Source organism: Diabrotica undecimpunctata, chromosome 1, assembly GCF_040954645.1.
Source record: "Diabrotica undecimpunctata isolate CICGRU chromosome 1, icDiaUnde3, whole genome shotgun sequence".
Taxonomy (NCBI): domain Eukaryota; kingdom Metazoa; phylum Arthropoda; class Insecta; order Coleoptera; family Chrysomelidae; genus Diabrotica; species Diabrotica undecimpunctata.
The window spans coordinates 173,049,066-173,071,575 of NC_092803.1; the positions used below are offsets into that span (position 1 = coordinate 173,049,066).

General features: G+C 32.7%; 1 protein-coding gene across 4 annotated transcripts in view; it reads right to left on the reverse strand.

Moving 5' to 3' along the window:
• Nucleotides 1-233: 233 nt before the first annotated feature.
• The window catches only part of LOC140432583 (uncharacterized), a 30,988-nt gene continuing 8,711 nt past the window's right edge, over nt 234-22,510 (reverse strand). The window contains exons 1-2 of one of the 4 annotated variants that reach the window (XM_072520589.1): nt 12,348-12,714; nt 234-1,728 (exon numbers count right to left, since the gene is read on the reverse strand). In XM_072520589.1, coding sequence (XP_072376690.1) covers nt 737-1,696 — 960 coding nt within the window. In that variant the 5' untranslated portion in view covers nt 1,697-1,728; nt 12,348-12,714 and the 3' untranslated portion in view covers nt 234-736. Of the gene's footprint in view, nt 1,729-8,682; nt 10,511-12,347; nt 12,715-19,512; nt 21,503-22,510 lie in introns of those variants that run through there. The other 3 variants (XM_072520588.1, XM_072520586.1, XM_072520587.1) reach the window with 3 other exon arrangements.

Genomic DNA, 22,510 nt, shown 5'->3' on the forward strand with positions numbered 1-22,510 from the left:
TTATGAAATCATATTACATAATTCAAAAATAAGAAAAAGTGAATCTCGTTAATAACAAACTGTCAATTATCTGTCTTGTACTTCCTCTTCGTGTCCTTAAATCCGCCTGAACACGTCTCATTGATGTTATTAAACGTTGAATTTTGAATATGAAGTTGGTAAAATTCGTACCACACTGCCTGAAGCGCCGCATTAAGTTTCCAAAATTTTAGTAAGAGATAGCAATACGCGAATCCGCCTTCTAACTCTGTCCCATAGTTATTCGATTGGATTGGAAGCTGTTTAACTCATACGGACTATACCGGCATTTTCTAAATAGTCATTGATACAATATGTTGTAGACGTGCGTTCATTCAGTTTACAGTTTCGTATGTGTATTTAAAATACTTTTTTTAGTAAAGCACTTAAGAAACATTTCACATTTACAAGAGTTTTTTCCTCGAGTGAATTTTATGTTCTATTAAAATAATTTTTTTAGAAAATAGCTTAAAGCAAATTTCACATTTTTACGATCTCTCCAGCGTGCATTTAAATAAACTTTATAGCAAACTAATTAAAACAAATTTCATATTTGTAACATTTTTCTCCAGTAGGAACTTTCGAATGTTCATTTATAATAATTTTTTCAGTAAACTGCTAAGACAAATTTCCCATTTTTCCAGTGTGAACTTTCATAATGGTAATTTAATTTTTTTTTTGAGCCAATTATACAACAATTTTTATATTTATAAGGTCTTTATCCTGTGTGATGTATCATATGCCTTTTTAAATGACCTTTTTGAATAAATTGCTTAAGACAAATGTCACATGTATAAGGTTTTTCACCAGTGTGAACTTTCAAATGCTCGCTTAAATTACATTTTTGAATAAACTGCTTAAGGCAAATGTCACATTTAAAAGGTTTTTCTCCAGTGTGCATTTTAATATGTGCATTAAAATACCATTTATGGGCAAAATGTTTTAAACAAATCTCACATTTGTGAAGAAGATCTTCTCCTGCGTGAACTTTCATATGTTCATTTATATCCTGTTTTTTAGTAAACTGCTTAAGACAAATGTCACATTTATAAGGTCTTTCCCCAGTGTGACGTTTCATATGACTTTTTAAATTACTTTTTTGAGCAAATTGCTTAAGACAAATTTCACATTTATAAGGTGTTTCTCCCGTGTGAATTTTCAGATGATCACTTAAACTACTTTTTTGAATAAACTGCTTAAGACAAATCGCACATTTAAAAGGTTTTTCTCCAGTGTGAACTTGTATATGGACATTTAAATTACTTTTTTTAGCAAATTCTTTAAGGCAAATTTCACATTTATAAGGCCTTTCTCCAGCGTGAATTTTTATATGTACATTTAAAGAACTTTTGTTGAAAAATTTCTTAAAACAAATTTCACACTTGTAAGTTCTTTCTCCAGTGTGAACTTTCATATGGTAATTTAAATTACTTTTTTTAGCAAACCACCTAACACAAATTTCACATTTATGAGCTTTACCTCCATTGTGAACTTTCATATGTCGATTTAAAGTATCTTTAGTATAAAGTCTCTCGGTACTGTGAACTTTCTTATGTGTATATAAAGTACTTTTTTCAGTAAACTGCTTAAGACAGATTTCACATTTACATAGCCTTTCACTGACGTGAACTTGTCGACTCATTTTCTCTGTATTACATAACTGTTCAGGTAATATCATAATTTCCAGCCTATTCTCCTTCCGAGAAGAACCTAAAATAAACACCAAACTATAAAAAATTGTTTTTGAAAATAATGAAACATGGATACAGGAATAAAAAGCAACACGAGTATAGATCAAATTAGTAGTAATGAACAAACTAAAATTGAATAAAATGGTGATAAATGTGTGATAAATGGTGATGGAAAAACAAAAATTGATGAGAAGTGTTCAAAAAGATGAAACGCAACTGTAATTATATAAGGTAAATGTCCCAGTAATAGACACGTTAAGATAAATTTTGAAATTAAGCTTTCGATATATCAATATTGTTTTAATATTAATATAATCTATTAAGATCCTCATGAGCTTCTGTTATTGTACGTTTAATTGGTATGATCTAAAATGGCAGAAAATTTCATTCCTTAAAACGAAAAATAAAATAATAAGAATAATACCATTTGTACCAGTAATCGACACCAGCAGTTTTTAACTGTCCTTATAATAGACATCTCATGTCACAGTAATTGACACTAGGAAGTTTAGTATACGAAAATGCTTAAAGTACTTAGGTAAGAACTTGCTTATTAAATTAAGAGCGATAATATTGTTAAATGTGTAAGTAATTAACTAATATAAAAATAGTTAAAAAAGTTTATTAACAAATATAAAACAATAAATACGTAATCACTTTGAAACATTTTGAATGAAGTCTTTAATCTCTGGTAAAGAGTATACACCTCGTTTATTAAGCATACTAGGTTCATTAATGATTTTCAAAACATCGTCTTTTGGATACCAGAGTACATCTGGTGTGCTCGGCCACTTCCATCCTAAACCACTCTTTATTAATACACTAACATGGAATTCTCGATCGGTTTTATTCAACACAACCCCTGGAAATATATCATTATTATATCTTACGATGGCATATGAGCCTTTCTCAATTTGTCCGGTAATTATAGATGACTGGGTTGAATTGGAATCCAAGACCTCAGTTGTTTTTTTTCTGCTTTTTGTTTATTTTGTTTCTTTTAGCTTCTTTAATTGCCTTTGATTTTTCTTGACGCTTACGTTTTCGTTCTGCAATTTATTCGGCTTTTTTTTTCATTTCCTCTTTTTTATTGTAATAGTCCTTCCAGGCTTGAGATATAGCAACCGAAGGAACTTTTTCTTTAGATTTCTTTTTGGGCTTTGGCATATCAGGCCAAAATAATTATTTCTTAAATGGGCTTGGTACATCATTAGGGACATTTTGATTTAGTATATTTTCCTTAGGACTAGACTGTTCTAACGAAACGAGACTATTTTCGGAATCAGTTACTGTTGATGAACTACACTGAATACTCAAATTATTCTGGTTCTCCAGAGTATAATCATTTAAAACTGGTTTGGTAGGGCTATAATTATCAGGAGATATCAAAATATCATTTGCAGTTAATTCTAATGGTTCTAGATTGGTCTAATTTTGTAAATTGAATTTCTCTACAGCAGAAACATTTCCCAAATCCACGAGTTGCGGAGTTGCGAACTCTACAGTGGAAACAGTTTCTAAATTCATTATCATCATCGTCATAAGTGGCTCGATAATCCGTTGTGGACCTTGGCCTGCTCACAAAGAAGTCGCCACTCCTGTTGATTCCTGGCAACTTCCCTCCATCTTCTAACCCTTAGAATCTGTAGGTCTTCTTCCACATCATCAATCCATCTCATTCGTGGTCGTCCTCTGCTTCTAGTGCCCTCTGGTTTTAACAATGTTAATCTCTTCGTGTTTTCGTGATCTGACATCCTAGCAATGTGTCCAGCCCATCTAAGTCTCTGCACTTTAACGAATTTCACAATAACTGGACGGTGTATAACTGATATAGTTCAAAGTTATATCTTCGACGCCATAGCTCATTTTCAGTTACGGCCCCAAAAATCTTTCTAAGAATTTTGGGGAATTTTTAAGAAACTGCAGAAATGCAGTTGTGCGCTAAAACTGTTTCATTTGTTTCTTTCAGTATCGCCAGGAAGGACATCTTCTAAATGTATTAATGTTCTTACCTGACCATCTGCACCGACTTCTAGTTCCAGGCTTGTACTGTTGGCAAGAACTTCATCTAGCCATATTATACTGGTCTTCATTGTGGACATAATTTAACTCTGAGGCATCTACACTTTTCCGAACAGTATTATTGGCATCGGGATTTGCATTTACCAAAGTTTTCCAGTACTCGTACAAACTTGTATCCTCGATATTTCCATTCCAAAATGTAGAAGTTGCTTTAAACAAACACAACTTTTCTGCAGACAATCTTCTTTCAAAAAAGGTGAGGTGCGATCTGAGTTCATTAATATTTTGACGCTGGCTTGCGACATTTATACAAGGTTTTTTAATTATTTCAGAATATTTTATAGCATTTCGATTAAATGGATATAAACCACAAGCCTTAAATCCTTTTGGTAATATTTTCTCAGTATCTATAGCATCAAGGGTTTTATACAATACTGGAGCAAAATTTTCATGTTTTAATCGTTCTCCATTACTCTCCATTCGCCAATTATGTATCATTTTTTTCCATTGATTTTTCAAGGGATGAAAAAAAGAGACATCCATAGTTTGTATTATATGAGTTGAATTAGGATACAGGGCAACAAGTATTATTTTATTCTGTTCAAGAATTGGCTTAGTCATCGTAATATGTGGTCTTTCCAAATGACCAATTGTTAGGAATAGATTGTATAATATTTTTAGGAAATCTTTGAAAATTCATCACAACCATTGGGGGAACCAGTTTTCCAGAAGCATTTCCAACAAATAATGTTGTAATACATTCTTTCTCGTCACAGTTTATAAAGTTCTACACTGTTTTGTCGCCTCTTCTCACAAGAACTTTAGATCCTTTGGAAGAAAGAAAAAAGGCTGTTTCGTCGCAGTTAAATATTCTTTGAGGATCATCCAATATTCTAAGGCAATTGACCTTATTCAGATGTTGCCTAACTTCACAGAACGCCCTTTATTGCCTTCCGTTACCGAAGCTCTATCAGGTGCTAAATTCTGTGAAACTCTTGCAGCAACTTGCGGATGCCTTCTTAGGACATTTTTGGAAAAAAATTGTTTACCGTTGGAAAAAGTAGATGACCTTTTCAGATTTTTAACGAGAATCTGTACGCTATCCAACGGTATTTCTTTCGTAATGGGAAAACCAGTATTTCAACAATAAAAAATCCATCTTTCAAGCTCACTTTCCTCTCTTGTTGTAAGAAAAGTTGCTGGTCCCATTTTTCTATTAACAGGAGACTTCCCTTTAAATTTGTACATCAAGGTAACTCGAGGAACACCAAACGTTTTGCTAGCTGTTTTCATCGGAATACCTTGACCAACGGCCTCCAAAGCTTCCAGCATCTATTCTTGACTGTAATTAAATTTTGGAGCCATCCTTCTTCTTCTTAAAGTGCCTATCCGTTCCGGATGTTGGCGATCATCACGGCTATCTTTACTTTGTTTATTGCAGCGCGGAACAGTTTAGTGGTAGTCGTGTTATACCACTTTCGTAAATTTTGAAGCAAGGAAATGCGTGTTCTTCCCGATCCTCTCTTACCATTTACCATCTCTTGGAGAATCAGCTGGAGAAGGCCCTAACATTCTTGATTTCTCATTACATGTCCTAGATATTCCAACTTTTTAGTTTTGATGGTCATGAGGATTTCACATTCTTTCCCCATTCTACGCAGGACCTCCACATTAGTAACTCTGTCAACCCAGGATATACGTAAGATGCGCCTATAACACCACATTTCGAAAGCTTCGAGCCGATTCAAAGATGCAACAGTCAGTGTCCATGCTTCCATTCCATAGAGCAGAACTGTGAATATGTAGCAGTTCAATAGACGGCATTTTGTTTTTAATGATATGTCTCGACTGTTGAAAATGGTCCTCATTCTAACGAATGCTGCTTTTGCTTTTATTATACGCTGTTTAATTTCTATTGAGTGGTCCCATTGGCTATTTAAATTGGTGCCTAGATATGTATATTGCTCGACTCTTTCGATATTCTGTTGGTTGATTGTAAGTTGAGCGTTAAGTATTGGTTTTTTACTAATTGTCATAAATTTGGTTTGCTTTATGTTAAGAGCTAGTCCGTATCTGTTGCTGACTTCTGTTATGCGATTTGCTAAAGCTGTAAGTCATTCAGATTATCGGCAAAAACTATAGTGTCATCTGCATATCTAATATTATTCAACCATTCACCGTTTATTAGTATTCCTTTAGCACAACCGTCTAAAACTTCCTTAAATACCCATTCAGAATAAATATTGAACAACAATGGAGACAAAATACAGCCCTGTCGTACTCCACGTTCTATTGCAATTTTATCAGTTAACTGGTCTTCTATTTTGATTTTGGCCGTTTGATTGTAGTAAATGTTTCTGATAATTCTAAGATCTTTGTTGTCAATTCCAATTTCTTGCATTAGAGTCATTAATTTGTCATGTTTTACTCTGTCAAATGCCTTCTGGTAATCTATAAAGCATACGGAGTCATCCTAGGATAGTTAAAAAGTATAATAGTATATTTCAGAGCCTAAATATCTCTAGTACCAGTAATTGACACCCACTGGAACCAGTTATAGACACCGGTTTATTTAGAAGATTACCACTAACTCGTTCATAAAAAAGGGTGTCAATAACTGGTACAGAGTTAGATTGATTTTTGTAGAAACCATCGAGGAATTTAGAATATAGATAAACTCAACAGATTAGAAAAGGAGAGGTATAAAGCTTTCGTTTCTGAGACACCTGTGTCAATAACTGGTTATCACTATACCAGTAATAGACACTAAAGGATAAACAAGAAATTCGGGAATTATAACAATCAGAAAATATTTTTAATTGATAATATTGGAGAAAATATATTAAAAAACATGTATAAAACATGCATTACAAGTAATATGTCTCACCTTAAAGTCTTATAAGCTTATTCACTCAAGAAGGATACTAAGCGTTTTTTACTTAAGCGAACTAGTCGTAGTAGACCGTGACCGACACACGTCCTCTATTAACCACTGTTTACCGAACACTGCTGAAAAATCATGGCTGAAAACTGTAACTGTATATCAGTATCCAGTATTATCAGTTGACGCTAATTATGACAGGAAACAGTTAGAGGTGGACGATTAGAGGTGTACGCATGACAAAAACAACTGTGAAACACTTAATATTTGCAGAATTTCACGTATTGTGTCGATAACTGGGACATTTACCTTGCTTCTATATATATATATATATATATATATATATATTATATATATATATATATATATATATATATATATATATATATATATATATTATTAATGGTCACACAATATATCTCAGCGGCCCTAGATAATAGAAGTCACGTTGACGTCATATATACTGACTTTACGAAGGCGTTCGACAGAATTCACCACGGCGTATTACTTTCTAAATTGTGTCTCTTTGGTTTTTCTGAGGATGCCGTGACTTTTATGAGGTCTTACTTGTCAAATAGAACGCAGTTTGTTGCTTATAATGGTTACAAATCGGAAAAGTACCTAGCTTCTTCAGGGGTTCCACAAGGTTCTAATCTAGGTCCATTATTGTTCTTGTTATTTATTAACGATCTGTGTGAATCAATTTCTGCACCATGTTTATGTTATGCCGATGATTTAAAGATTTATTCATTGATAAGCGACCTTAATGATTGTCATTTTTTGCAGAGTGAACTGAATCGTGTACATGAATGGTGTAATGCAAATCATTTGAATCTTAACGCCAATAAGTGCAAAGTAGTTAGTTATTCTAGGAAACAGTCTAATATATACCATCCTTATATTATCGACGGCAATGAACTTGAACGTTTGAATAAAATTAAAGACCTCGGAGTTACATTTGATTATAAACTCACCTTTGTTGAACATGTTAATTTAAAGGTTAAAGAAGCACTTAAATCTTATGGATTCATAAGTAATTAGAAATAGTCGAAATCTCACTAATACTAAGGCAATTAAATTACTTTATTACACTTTTGTACGCTGTAAACTGGAATATGCCTCTGTCATTTGGTCACCTTTTTATGATGTACATATCCAAATTATAGAGCAGGTGCAGCGTAAATTTTTAAAATTTTTGTCTTTCAAAATTAACGGCATATATCCCAAGAGGGGCATCAGCAATAGTGAGTTGTGTAGCGGTTTGGACGTAGTATCATTCGAATCTAAACGAATTAATGCCTCCCTAATATTCCTGTACAAGCTACTACATAATCTCATTGACTGCCCTGATATTCTTCGACAAATAAATTTTAACGTTCCATCTTATCCAGTGAGAAATTCGATAAAGTTCAGAAATACACAAGCTAGAACTAATCTTATGTTAAATTCTCCTCTATTTCTCATGTGCAACTATTATAATTCCTTGAGTGCTTACTGCGATATATTTCACTGCAGTTTAAGGCAGCTTACTAGGATGGCTGAGATCTACCTAGGTGATTGAGTAGTTTCTTTATGTTAAGGTAAATTACTCGAAAAATGTGTTATTTAGTTAGTACTTATGAATTATTAATATTTCATTTAACTTTAGTATTGTATTTTGTCCTATAAATGGATTCTGTTGGACAATAAACGCTATTATTATTATTATTATAATGGTATAGTTTGCGCAACAATGGATGAAAATGTGTTTTATAATTTTATAATCCTTCCCCAAGGGCCAAACCGATAAAATCTAGTTTTTATAGCTTGGTTCAAGCTATTTGTGGATAAAAAGTTTAATATTTTTTTATATAAATATACCGTAAAGTTTAAAAACTTTTACACACGCCTATTTTTAGCAAATAAAACAATTTGGGAATGTCAGTTTTAGATAGGGTATTAAATGTCAAAAGAATTAAGTGTAAATAAATGATACAGTTTATAGAAAACACGCATGTATTACTGAAATTATATTATACATATATAATATCATAATACATAATTCAAAAGTTTTAAAAAGTGAATCTCGTTAATAATAAACTGTCTGTATGAAAATACTGTTTATCATTTGTCTAGTACTTCCTCGTCATGTCCTTAAACCAGCCTGAACACGTCTCAGTGATGAAGTTGGACAAATTCTTACCATATTGCTTGAAGCACAGCATTAAGCTAACCAAAATTTTAGTACGGGGTCGCAATACACAAATCCATCTTCTCAGTCTGTGCCATAGTTATTTGACTGGACCGAAAGCTGTTTAACTCATACGGACCATTTCTAATTATTCATTGATGACCTTAACACGTTGTCGACGTGCGTTAATAAATGTATCCAGTTTTTCACGATCTGGCGACCTTAAACAAAGCCTTAAATAAAGCAAATCTCCCATTTAAAAGGTTTTTCTTAAATGTGTAGTTTCACATGTGTCTACTTTTTTTAGTAAAGTACTAACACACATTTCACATTTTTATAAGATCTTTCTCTCGTGTTAACCGTCATATGTTCAATAGAAAACTGAATAAGACATATTTACCATATATTTCTGTTTTCACTTCTATCCAGTGTGCATTTTAATATGTGCATTTAAAGAACTTTTATAAGCAAACAGTTTAAAACAAATTTCACATTTAAAACGTTTTTCTCCAGTGTGAACTCTCATATGTTCATTTAAAGTACAGTTTTTAGTAAACTGCTTAAGGCAAATTTCACATTTATAAGGTCTCTCTCCAGTGTGCATCTTCATATGTGCATTTAAATACCTTTTGTAAGCAAACTGTTTCAGACAAATTTCACATCTGTGAATGCCTTCTCCAGTGTGAACTGTCATATGTTCATTTATATCACGTTTTTGAATAAACTGCTTAAGACAAATGTCACATTTATAAGGTCTTTCCCCAGAGTGATGTTTCATATGATCCGTTAAATTACCTTTTCGAGCAAATGGCTTAAAACAAATGTCACATTTATAGGGTCTTTCCCCAGTGTGTTGTTTTGTATGCTCCGTTAAATTACCTTTTCGAGCAAATTGCTTAAGACAAATTTCACATTTATAAGGCTTTTCCCCAGTGTGATATTTCATATGTCTTTGTAAATTACCTTTTTGAGCAAATTGTTTTAGACAAATTTCACATTTATAAGGTCTTTCTCCAGTGTGAACTTTCAAATGCTCACTTAAATTACATTTTTGAATAAACTGCTTAACGCAAATCTCACATTTAAAAGGTTTTTCTTCAATGTGCATTTTCATATGTATATTTAAAGAGTTTTTGTGGACAAACTGTTTCAAACAAATTTCACATTTGTGAAGGCTTTCTCCAGTGTGAACTTTCTTATGTTCAGTTATATCACGTTTTTTAATAAACGTCTTAAAACAAATTTCACATTTATAAGGTCTTTCCCCAGAGTGATGTTTCATATGTCTTTTGAAATTACTTTTTTGAGCAAATTGCTTAAGACAAATTTCACACTTATAAGGTGTTTCTCTAGTGTGAACTTTCAGATGGTCAGTTAAATTACTTTTTTGAATAAATTGTTTAAGGCAAATCTCACATTTAAAAGGTTTTTTTCCAGTGTGAACTTGTACATGGACATTTAAATTACTTTTACTAGCAAACTGCTTAAAGCAATTTTCACATTTATAAGGCCTTTCTCCAGTGTGAATTTTCATATGAACATTTAAAGAACTTTTATTGTCAAATTGCTTAAAACAAATGTCACACATAGGTCTTTCTCCTGTGTGAACTTTCATATGGTAATTTAAATAACTTTTTTTAGCAAATCGCTTAAGACAAATTTCACATTTATAAGATTTTTCTCCAGTGTGAACCATAATTTCCAGTCTATTCTTTTTCCGAGAAGAACCTAAAATAAACACCAGATTACAATTTTTTTTTAATTACAGGAATAAAGCTAACTCGTCCTCGTACCTCCTCCGTCCGTATTTCTGCCGTCGTGTCCTATTGTCCTGCTGCAGTTTACATTGTATTATATAAAAAGTTAAGATTTTTCTGTCAAGAATGTACTTTATAGGCTGTAATAACGGCAAAAGTTGTATAAATAAATACCATATATTCCATGTTTTTACCTGTAGTCCATTGTGTAGCTAGTCAAAAACGACGTGATAGTGGATACAAAGATAAAGATGAGGCGGAAAGGAAAGTAGTAGAACAGTAGAACATCAGAAAGTAAAGTGGTGGAAGGGAAATAAGGATTTGGCAAGAGTTTTTAAAAGTAGAGTGCTGGAAGAACTTGAGGAAAAAAATATGGTAAATGACTGGTGGGAAACCAACAGTAAAGTTGTGGTGCGAGTGGGAGAGGAAGAGTACTTTTCCAAAATTAACCACTGAGAAGTGGCTTGAAATTACCGACGGATTTGAGAAAAATAAAAATTTCCACAATTGCATAGGAGCTATTGATGAAAAACACATTTGAATGATCCGACCAGCTAATAGTGGTTCTATGTTCTATAACTATAAACATTATTGTTCCATGGTACTTTTTGTAATGTGTGATAGTAGTTATCTATTTACATCTAATGGTATGTTGAAGTATTCCTAATGCAAAACCTATTCAAAAAAAGTGATAGAATATCCCTTTATAATAGTAGGGGATGAAGCGTTTCCCCTATTAGAAAATGTACTTAGACCCTATGGAGAAACAAATTTGACAATGGAGAAAAAAATTTTTAATTACAGATTATCGAGGGCTCGAAGATACATTGAATGCACTTTCGACATTCTAGCGAATAAATGGCGTTTTTTCCACAGACACTTAACGCAAATATTGATTTATCACAAGATATAATTAAAGCCTGCAGTGTCTTGCATAATTTTGTCAGAGTAAGAGATCTTGTTAACGACAACGGTCAACAGGTCGTTTTTGAAACCGTCTCACTGGCCGTTGCTCAGTGTCTTTCAGGTTCGTATGAATGTTTGTTCACGCAACGGCAACCAATCCGTTAGTTAACTTTTCACCGTCTACGTATCCAGTCCCCCTCGGCAAGAACTTCGTCGGGCCGGTGCAGTGAACCCTCAGCGAACCATTTTAGTTTATACAAGTGTGTTGACGGCGTTGGACGAGCATCCGTTGTTTCAATAAATTTCTTTGTTGCCGCTAAAATATGGATTTTGATATGGAGATTTTAATAATTTTGTTTCCTCTTTTTTCAATTCTTCGTACAGTGTATGGAAAGCACCATACTTTTCTCTTTCTAACAAAATAGGATGTATCGATATTTTTCTTTTACGCTTCTCTTGTTTCTTCTGCATTTTTTTATACAAATAATACGGTAGTATAATTTTTTGCTTTGACGACAACATGATATAACATGTATTGCGTGCACTTTTTACTTTAAAACTGACGATATTTCGAAGATTCCATACTGTCAACGGACGCATACCCCTTGAAATTTATGAATTGTCGACACGGGTACCCGTTTAGCATCGGCCCGTTACCCGTTGAAAAAAAAAACGTTCGAAAAATATAAGAGTCCTAAGGGATGGTCACGACGATCACGATACTATTTCAGCAAAAAGTTTTCACACCTTACAGACTGATTCACTAAATAGAGGAAATCGGAGAGCACTAACAACAATTTACCAATTATTTTGTTAATATTGATCCGTTAGAATGGCAAAATACACAAATTTAAAAATATTATATACTTATCTAATAGAAAATAAACTTTTCATTTGCATACCTAACTGTATTTTCTTTTCCTCGGTAGGATCTTCCGAAATAAAACTGTGGGTAACCTCTTCCCAAGCATGTTTCTTCTTTATTTTATTTGAATATTCATCTGATATCACATAATGATCTGATCATCTGATATGACATAATATATTCAAAATTTGGAAACACTCTCAAAAGTAATTGTGGGCACGCAAATACGTGTGTTGAACCACGAGATTATCTATAACTGATGTGTCGCCAGAAGTCATAAAACCGCTGACGGCACATGGTACTCAGCATAGGCAGCGCGGCGAGCTGACAAACGACGGCTCGTTTGTGTTGCACTACATAAGTACCATAGACGAAAGACCGCTTTTAACTTTCAACGCCGCCCTACCTGTGTTATGCAGCAGAGTAGGACTCGACGGCTGACATGCACTAATGTCTAGAGCCTGACCCACTACTCTAAGCCGCGTAATGTGGGTTGCCTATTATGAATTAAAATCGGGAAAATTACTGACTTACGCATGCATGACGTCCGACATCGGATAATCATTTTTTACTCAAATAGATGTTATAATAATTATTTCTCTTCTAAAAACGGATTGTCATTAGAACAGGCAATTTTAGTTCTATCATATAATGATTTAATGACTCCCTTTTTAACATTTATGTTGGGATTTGATTTATAATTTAGATATATGTTCATATACGCAACAAAAAATATTAAAAGTAAGAGCTTTTCGAGGAACTAACCATCATTTAATAAATAATTTTTATATAACTGTGCTGAATAATGTATTTCGAAACGGAGAAATTATTCATTTATTGATATTACAAAGAAAAGGTCTCTAAAACGTTTTTAAGCAAGCCAAAAAAAGCACATTACAAGGCATGAATGAATCAAATATGTAGCACCTTTTTTGTAGATGTATTATTCAAAAACAAACTGAAGTTATTACTATAAACAGGGATCTGTATAGCTGGGGCTATGCTTAACTTAAATAAAACAACGATTAGATAGAAAAAAAATCACAAATTTCATTAAAATTATTTTTATTTTTTAAATGTTAATATCATTTGGTACATTGATTTGTATAATATGTAATATTTTCTAAGTAAGTTTTTATATAAATAAATAGTCTATATATAAATGTACCATTAGATGAAACTTTGAAAACAATTTAGGACCAAATTACAAAATGATAGATTAACAACTAGAACCAAATTAAATGTGTCAGCTATAACGGAACTGTTGACATTATCTACTGACAACACTTATTTTCATCTAAACAATGATTTCTATCAACAAAATTTTTAGGCTGTGCTTTAAATCCATTATTAGCTAATATATTGACGAAAGATTTCAAAACAAATATTCCTAATCAAAATTTAAAGCCCACAATACGTTGGAAATATGTAGATGATCTGTTGGACACACTTCTGATTAATATAAATAAAAGATAAAAAAGAGGAGTCAATAAAACTTACAATGGAAAAGAAATAAAATAAATCGTTGCCTTTTCTGGATGTTTTAATCTCAAAGAAAAATAGTGGATATGGGACTCATGTATACAAAAACCAACACATATGAACATATATCTAAATTATAAATCAAATCACAACATAAATGTTTAAAAGGGAGTCATTAAATCATTATATGATAGAACTAAAATTGCTTGTTGTAATGACAATTCGTTTTGAAAGAAAAATAATGATTAACATCTATTTTAGTCAAAAATGATTATCCGATGTCGGACGTCATGCATAAGTCTGTCAGTAATTTCCCCGATTCAAATTCATAATAGGCAACCTACATTACGCGGCTCAGAGTAGTGGGTCAGGCTCTAGACATTAGTCTGACATGCCACTTTGATAATGTGGAGGGGGTACGAGTAGGAGTCAGTCCTATAAAAAGCACCAAAGATTTAGATCAAATTAGTAGTGATAAACAATCTAAAATTTAACAAAATGGCGATACTTTAGCTAGTACATAAGTAGGAAAATAAGACAATAGCAAGTATAAAATAATACATTTTTGTCAAATCACTAGAATATAATAATTATAAGATTTTTAAAAAACTATGGTAAAATAAAGTATGAGAATAATACATAGCACACACAAAAATGAATGAACAGTGTGTAAGAATATGAAAGTCTACTGTAAATATATATTTCTGACTTGTTGGTCTCTATCAGTACGGAGCACTCAACTTAGAAACGTTATATTAACTTGGAAAGGGATTACTTCAGTAGCAATGCAACTATTTCATGGTATTAATGCTAGGAAAGAAAATGCTTGTATGAAACAAGAGAAGAGATTCCAGCGAATATATTGTTTTCTGCACTGTACTGATGAAGACCAATAGGTCAAAAAGACGTATTTATGGTTGACTTTCCTATTTTTATTTCTTCTGTTTTTTTTTACCTTTGATTATATTTTATATAAACCTATTTATTATGATATTTTATTTATTTCGAATAAAGAAAAGAAAACTCATCCCCATCAACAACCTATTCCCCACCCACCACAACCAAAAAAGTTTAAATTGCAAACCCCTACTTGTGATACATCATTGAAAAGACTATAAAAATGCTATCCAATGGTATAAATAATAATTATACAGGGTGACGCAATAATTGTGAAACTTTGGTTTATATAGAAAATTTAATGAGGTTTTTGTTGATTTTGTTGATGACCCTGTATAATTCAATAATTATACAGGGTGTTAATATCAGTCGGCTTACTATGACTTTTGTATTTGTAGTGCTATCTCCTGGTCTAAAATTTTTAATGATAATTTTTCGACTGTTCTAACAACCATTCAAATTTCGTCATTTTGTGTCATGTGGAACAATTTCACCCAATCATGTCAACATTAGACTGATAATTGCATTCAGTGCAATTTTCAATCCCTATGACAACACGATCGAGTTTGACAACTTCATCCAAATAAATTTCAAAATGTCACAACAAGATTATAAATATTATGCGTGGTAATAGATCTTCTATAGTAGAGAACAGCAACGAATCTGATGTTAACTTAAATTTTAATAATTGTACTTTCACTAACTGTACTTTTAATAAATAAATGTTTCGTTATGATTTTTTTTTTCGAAAAATTATCCGCCGAATATCCCTCGGACATTGATGAATGCCTCATAATTTCATGACAAATTTCTCAAGCTTGTTGCTTGGTAACAGCACTCAGCCTTCGGCTTCGTGCTGTTACCAAGGAATGAGCTTTCGATTGTCATGAAATTATTTCGTGTTATCAATGTCCTAGGGATATTACTACTGATAAGTGCCCGTCGGAATTTTTTTGTTTGTTTTTGTACAAGTAGGGGTTTGTGGTTGGTGAGATCTAGCAGGTTGATGGAGATGAGTTCTCTTTAATGTCATTTTAGTTCCCCCTTACTATCCTAGAAACGGTTTCAAGCATTTTTCGATATCAGCTTTTATTCGTGAGATATAGCCCATTATAAGTTTTAAAATTGACACAATGTATATACATATTACGTTTTGTCTCTATATTCCCCCGATGTTTTGTCCTACAAGACACATTTATTTTCGATAAGTGGTACCAAAGTAAAAGCATCAACGTCTATTTTGTTTATTTGGTAATCCGCGGGATAGGAGGGAAGCACCTCGGGGCCATCTCGTTGGCAGATTCATTCCCACTATATCCGATCCGGGCATTTACCTCTTCGCGATGCAAAAACGTCCGTGTAAAAACCCTGATCTATTCTTTGTCTTGGATCCGTCTAAATGTAAGCAGTGTCATAAATTGTACTGCAACTGGCATATGCGTCTCTTTAAACGAACCGAGAAAGCAAACGGCCCGTCTAATTAAGAACGGTATACAGCTGTTAGAAGATTTGCATCTTGTAATGAGCTGCAAGAAAATTGAGGCTTTCCAAATGTGGCTTTATCGTCGAATCATAAAGATATCTTATACCAACCACGTTACTAAAAAAATAAACGAAATAAAAATTATAAAAATTTATTAAAATAAATGACCACGGCATTATTAAGAATGCAAAAAGAAAAAGAGCTGTTAAATACAATAAAAACAGACAAAATCGGATACCTTGGTCACATCATGAGAAACAGCGAAATATATGGGTTGCTGCAGTTAATTCTACAGGGAAAACTAGAAGGAAACACGGACCAAGAAGGCGAATAATTTCCTGGCTGAAAAATCTACGTAAGTGGTTCAACACAATGACCACAATAAGCAAAATAGCGATTGCCATGATGGTCGCCAACATCCGAAACGGATAGTCACTACAAGAAAAAGAATAAGTCGCGAATTGTAACTATAGTAAAATTCCACTATTTGGAAGAGTGATTTCATCGTTTAAACGCCGAATGTCCTTAAATTTAAATGTACTCAGCGGCCCCCGAAAACTAGCCGTTTAATTTGCCATTTTTCTATCAGAAATCATAGAATGTTTAATTAGTACATTTATTTGTGCGTCTCTATAGCAGACGTAACCACAAGATGCCGTACAGTGTAGCCGATTCTTGTTCACAAGTGGCAGTTATGGTCATACAAACTGAATTCTTCGACGCAGCGATTATTACCGACATAAAAAATTCCAAAAAAATGAGTTTTTCAATAGTAAAAATTGAGCACAAAATTGCATTGAAATAAATTTTATATACATGTTCAGTTTTGTTACATATTTAAGTTTATAAAATAAAAATTGATATGTTACATTTAATTCCCATTCCGTTTCAAAAACTTGGCAACTTGGGAATTTGTAAACCATCGTAGCGGTAATACCACCGCACCTGCCGAAGCAAGAAACGTTCATTTACTTAGGCGGTACTGGCGGGAGTGCTTCTGTTGCCTTCTGTGATTATATTTTTTGCGGTTGAAGTTTGTTGTGATAATCCTAGTGCTATTGGAGTTTGTCGTTTTACAGTAAATTTTTAATTATATTCTGTGATTATTAAAATATAATGGACGAACAACCGAGTTGTTCCAAGAGAAGACAGCAAAATGTTAACGTCAAAAGAGAAGGTAGTGATACGATATGAAGGAATTGAATTGCATGATGCAGAAAAATGGCATCAAATATTAGCCAAGCGGTCGATATTTGTAGCAGTTTAACAAAAGTATCCATTAGCTGTATTTATCATGTGCCTAAAAATACATCGGAAAATAAAAAGAAAGTAAAACGTAAAACTAGAGGTAGAAAAAACATTGTTTTGGATGACGAGACAAGACATTTTATTTTCGGAGTAAAATTCCAACACTTAAAAAATTTCTCAAGGGCTCGAAAACAATTACTTTTTACCCAAAATATCTCGTAGAGTATTAATCAGAACTATGCGCGAAATGAACTTTCGATATGTAAAAACAGAAAAAGTTTGTTATTAGAAAAAAAAAGAAATTATTGTGTGGAGAAGAAAATATTTTAAAGAAATACGCACACTTCGCAGCATTGAACGGAAAACATATTATTTGAATGAAACCTGGGTTAACGAAGGTCATACAGTTGGAAAAGATTGGCAAGATTTAAATGTCAAAGGTAAACGCGAAGCATTTATAGAAGGCTGCTTTACAGGATTAAAAGCTCCATCAGGAAAGGGACGACGTTTAATCATTATCCATATAGAAAGTGATACAGGGTTCCTTGATGATGGTTTGCTTCAATATGAGTCTAGAAAAACAGGAGATTATCATGAAGAAATGACTTCCGAAGTATTTGAGCGCTGGTTTAAGAGAATCTTAAAATTAGAACCTGGTCAGGTCACGTCAATAGACGTTTTAGCGTAACTTCCGCGACAGCCGGGTAGCATCAATAAGCTTTCTGCAAATTTATTTGTTTTTTTATAGATTTTTATAACAATTAAACACTGAAAACTTTGTTTTCGAAACTTCCACAAAATTTATTATAAAATCTATCACTACAGCTGTTTCGGCAGAGTACCTTTCTCAAGTGATCTATTTTTGGTATGCATTTACGCATTACAGTCTTTAACCAAATGGGTTGAGGAGGGGAAAACTGTTTGTCTCAAGTTGGTTAAAGACTATAAAGTGGTTTCGTTAAAGACTATAAAGTGTAAATGCATACCAAAAATAGATCAATTGAGAAAGGCACTCTGCCGAAACAGCTGTAGTGATGATTTTATAATAAATTTTGTGGAAGTTTCGAAAACAAAGTTTTCAGTGTTTTATTGTTACATAAAATGAATTTCCATCAAGTAACGGTCGAATCCATCAATTATAGCTTTTTGCTTATGGCATTCTGTATTTTTAGGGGAATGTAGGGAATAAGCCACAAAATATATTCAAATGTTTAATTTACTGACGTTTCTATCTCTATAAAGAGATCGTTTTCAAATATATAAATGATAGATATATTTATTTTTTATAGCTTTTTGCTTGAGGAATTCTGTATTGTTAGGGAGAATTTTGAAAATAAGCCACAATATATCGATTTATAAGTAGAAATTACTATTTTATTAATAATAGAAATTCTATTGATAATAGAAATGATCTATTTTATAAATAAAATAAATGTAACTATCGTGTATATCTTTGAAAACGGTCTTTGGATATAGAGATCGAAACGTCAGTAAAAACCTGTAAATAAATTTATATTGTGGCCTATTTCGAACAAATAATATTTAAAAAATAAAATATAATTAACGTTGAAATAAAAGTGAGTGTACGCCACTGGATTTTCTTTCCTCACTTCTCACCTCTGCCTTCAAACGATAAAATCACTCTTCCAAATAGTGGAATTATAGTATAACTAGACTCACTACCATTATTTTAAGAGTCTCATTAATATTTAGCTAAGCGGGCTCCTATTGTTCGAAGTGGAAAATTCCATAATCAAGACATATCTGTTTTATTAAATGATCCCTTGTTTATGTAATTTCACATCTCAAACAATAGCACCCCGCTGAATTGAACATTAATGACTCTTAGAAGTATGATAGTACTATCCCAAACCGACAAAATCTAGTTTTTATAGTTTCATTCAAGCTATTTGAGGATAAAAAGTGTAATATTTTTTAATATAAATGAACCATTAAGTTAAAATTTTTATACATGCCTATTTTTGGCAAACCAAATAATTTGCATACGTCAGTTTTAGATAGGGTATTAAATGTAAGAGAGAGCATTACAGGTAAATAAAAGATAAAGTTTATAGAAAAAACGCATGTATTAGTGAAATTATATTACATAATTCAAAACTATTAAAAAGTGAATCTCGGTAATAACAAACTGTCTATAAGAAAATACTTATTTATCATTTGGTACTTCCTCGACATGTCTTTAAACCAGCCTGAACACGTCTCAGTGATGTAATTAAACGTTCAATATGAAGTTGAACAAATTCTTACCATTTGCCTGAAGCACAGCATTAAGTTTACCAAAATTTTAGTACGAGGTAGCAATATGCGAATCCATCTTCTCAGTCTGTGCCATAGTTATTTGATTGGAAGCTGTTTAACTTATAATACGGACCATACCGACCTTTTCTAATTAGTCACTGATGATCTTAATACGTTGTCGACGTGAGTTAATAAAAAAAATCAAAATTGGATCATAGGAATGGTGTCAAACGTACCACATGGTATTCTGAAATAGTTGTTCTGTAATTTGCACACATCATAGAATCGCCATTCGCAACTACTAAGTACGTACGAGCATGGAAACATATACCTGTCCAAAGTATAATTAAATATCGCCAAAAGCTAATTATTTCTGTAAAAATTGGACTGGAAAGACTAAGGTCTTTCTCTAGTGTCAACTTTCATATTGCTCAATAGAAAACTGCTTAAGGCATACTAGCATATATGTCTGTTTCCACCTCTATCCAGTGTGCATTTTAACATGTACTTTTAAGAGAACTTTTATAAGCAAATAGTTTGAAACAAATTTCACATTTAAAACGTTTGTTTTTCTCCAGTGTGAACTTTCATGTGTTCATTTAAAGTACATTTTTTAGTAAACTGCTTAAGCCAAATTTCACATTTATAAGATCTCTCTCTCCAGTGAGCATTTTCATATGTGCGTTTAAATACCTTTGGCAAGTAAACCGTTTCAAACTAATTTCACATATGTGAAAGCCTTCTCCAATGTGAACTTTCAATGTGATGTTTCATATGCTCCGTTAAATTACTTTTCCGAACAAATTGCTTAAAACAAATGTCACATTTATAGGGTCTTTCCCCAGTATGATGATTCATATGATCCGTTAGGTTACTTTTTCGAGCAAACTGCTTAGGACAAAGTTTACACTTATAAGGTTTTTCCCCAGTGTGATGTTTCATATGCCTTTGTAAATTACCTTTTTGGGCAAATTGCTTCAGACAAATTTCACATTTATAAGGTCTTTCTCCAGTGTGAACTTTCAAATGCTCATTTAAATTAGATTTTTGAATAAACTGCTTATCGCAGATCTCACATTTAAAAGGTTTTTCTTCAGTGTGCATTCTCATATGTGGATTTAAAGAGTTTTTGTGGACAAACTGTTTCAAACAAATTTCACATTTATAAGGTCTTTCCCCGGTGTGTTGTTCCATATGTCTTTTGAAATTACTTTTTTGTGCAAATTGCTTAAAACAAATTTCACATTTATAAGATCTTTCCCCAGTGTGATTTTTTATATGCCTTTTAAAACTACTTTTTCGGGCAAATTGCTTAAGACAAACTTCACATTTATAAGGTGTTTCTAAAGTGTGGACTTTCAAATGGTCACTTAATCTATTTTTTTGAATAAACTGTTTATGGCAAATCTCACATTTAAAAGGTTTTTCGCCAGTGTGAACTTGTATATGGACATTTAAATTACTTTTTTTAGTAAACTCTTTAAAGCAAATTTCACATTTATATTGCCTTTCTCCAGTGTGAATTTTCATATGTACATTTAAAGAACTTTTATTAACAAATTGCTTAAAACAAATATCACACGTAGGTCTTTCTCCAGTGTGAACTTTCACACGGCAATTTAAAGTACCTTTAGTATAAGGTCTTACTCCAATGTGAACTTTCTTATGTGTGTATAAAGAATTTTTTTCAGTAAACGACTTAGGACAAATTTCACATTTGTATAGTCTTTCAGTAACGTGAACTTGTCGACTCATTTTATCTGTATTACATGACTGTTCAGGTAATATTATAATTTCTAGCCTATTCTCGTTCCGAGAAGAACCTAAAATAAACAACAAATTATAAGTTTCTTTTAACTATGATGAAAAATGAAAACAGGAATAGGGCTAACTTGTACTTGTACCCCACCCACATTTCCAAAATGTCATGTCTGCCGTCGAATCCAACTCTGCAATGCTGCTTACACTGTATTATATAGGAAAGTTCGATATTTCTGTCAAGAATAGCGTTTTCTAATGAAATAGTACATAATATCAATGAAAAGAATCAACTTGCCAAAAAATTTTAAATATTTTATTTTAGGCTGTAATTGGATGCAACAGTAAAGTCGTATGAATAAAGACCTTATATTCCATTGTTTACCTGTAGTCCATTGTTAACCGACCGGTGATAGTAGATACGGAGATAAAGGTAAGGCAGAAAGAACAGCAAGTAGGACACCAGAAAGTAATGTGGTGGAAGTTAAAGAAAGATTTGGTAAGAGTCTTTAGAGATAGAGTGCTGGTGAGCTTGTAGTAAATGACTGGTGGGAAATCAACAATAAAGTTGTGGTTCTAATGGTTTAGGAAGTGTTTGAAAAAATCTGGTAAATGACCTATAGACGAAGAAACTTGGTGGTGGAACCATGAAGTGAAACAAAAGGTTAGACAGAAGAAAGAGGTATGACAGATCTAAAAGAGAGAAAGATAAGAATAAAGAATATATACAAAGTAGCAAAGAGGGAAGCAACACGCGCTGTTAAATTTGTTCATCTACAAAGCTGTATGAAGATTTGGAAACACCAGAGGGAATGAAAAGGTTCTACAGCATTGCTAACGCAAGGGACAAGTTATCAAGGGAGTTGACCCACGTGCAGCAGATTAAGCGTGTGGATGAAAGAGTGTTAAGAACCGATGTTGACATGAAGCAAATATGGTATGCGTACTTTAGAAAGTTGCTAAATGAAGAACACAAGAGGAGAGATAAAGGATGCGGGATCCCAAATGAGGATACCGGGGATAGCAAGAGATGAAGTTGTCAAGTCGTTAAAGCAAAGGTTAAGGAGGGATAC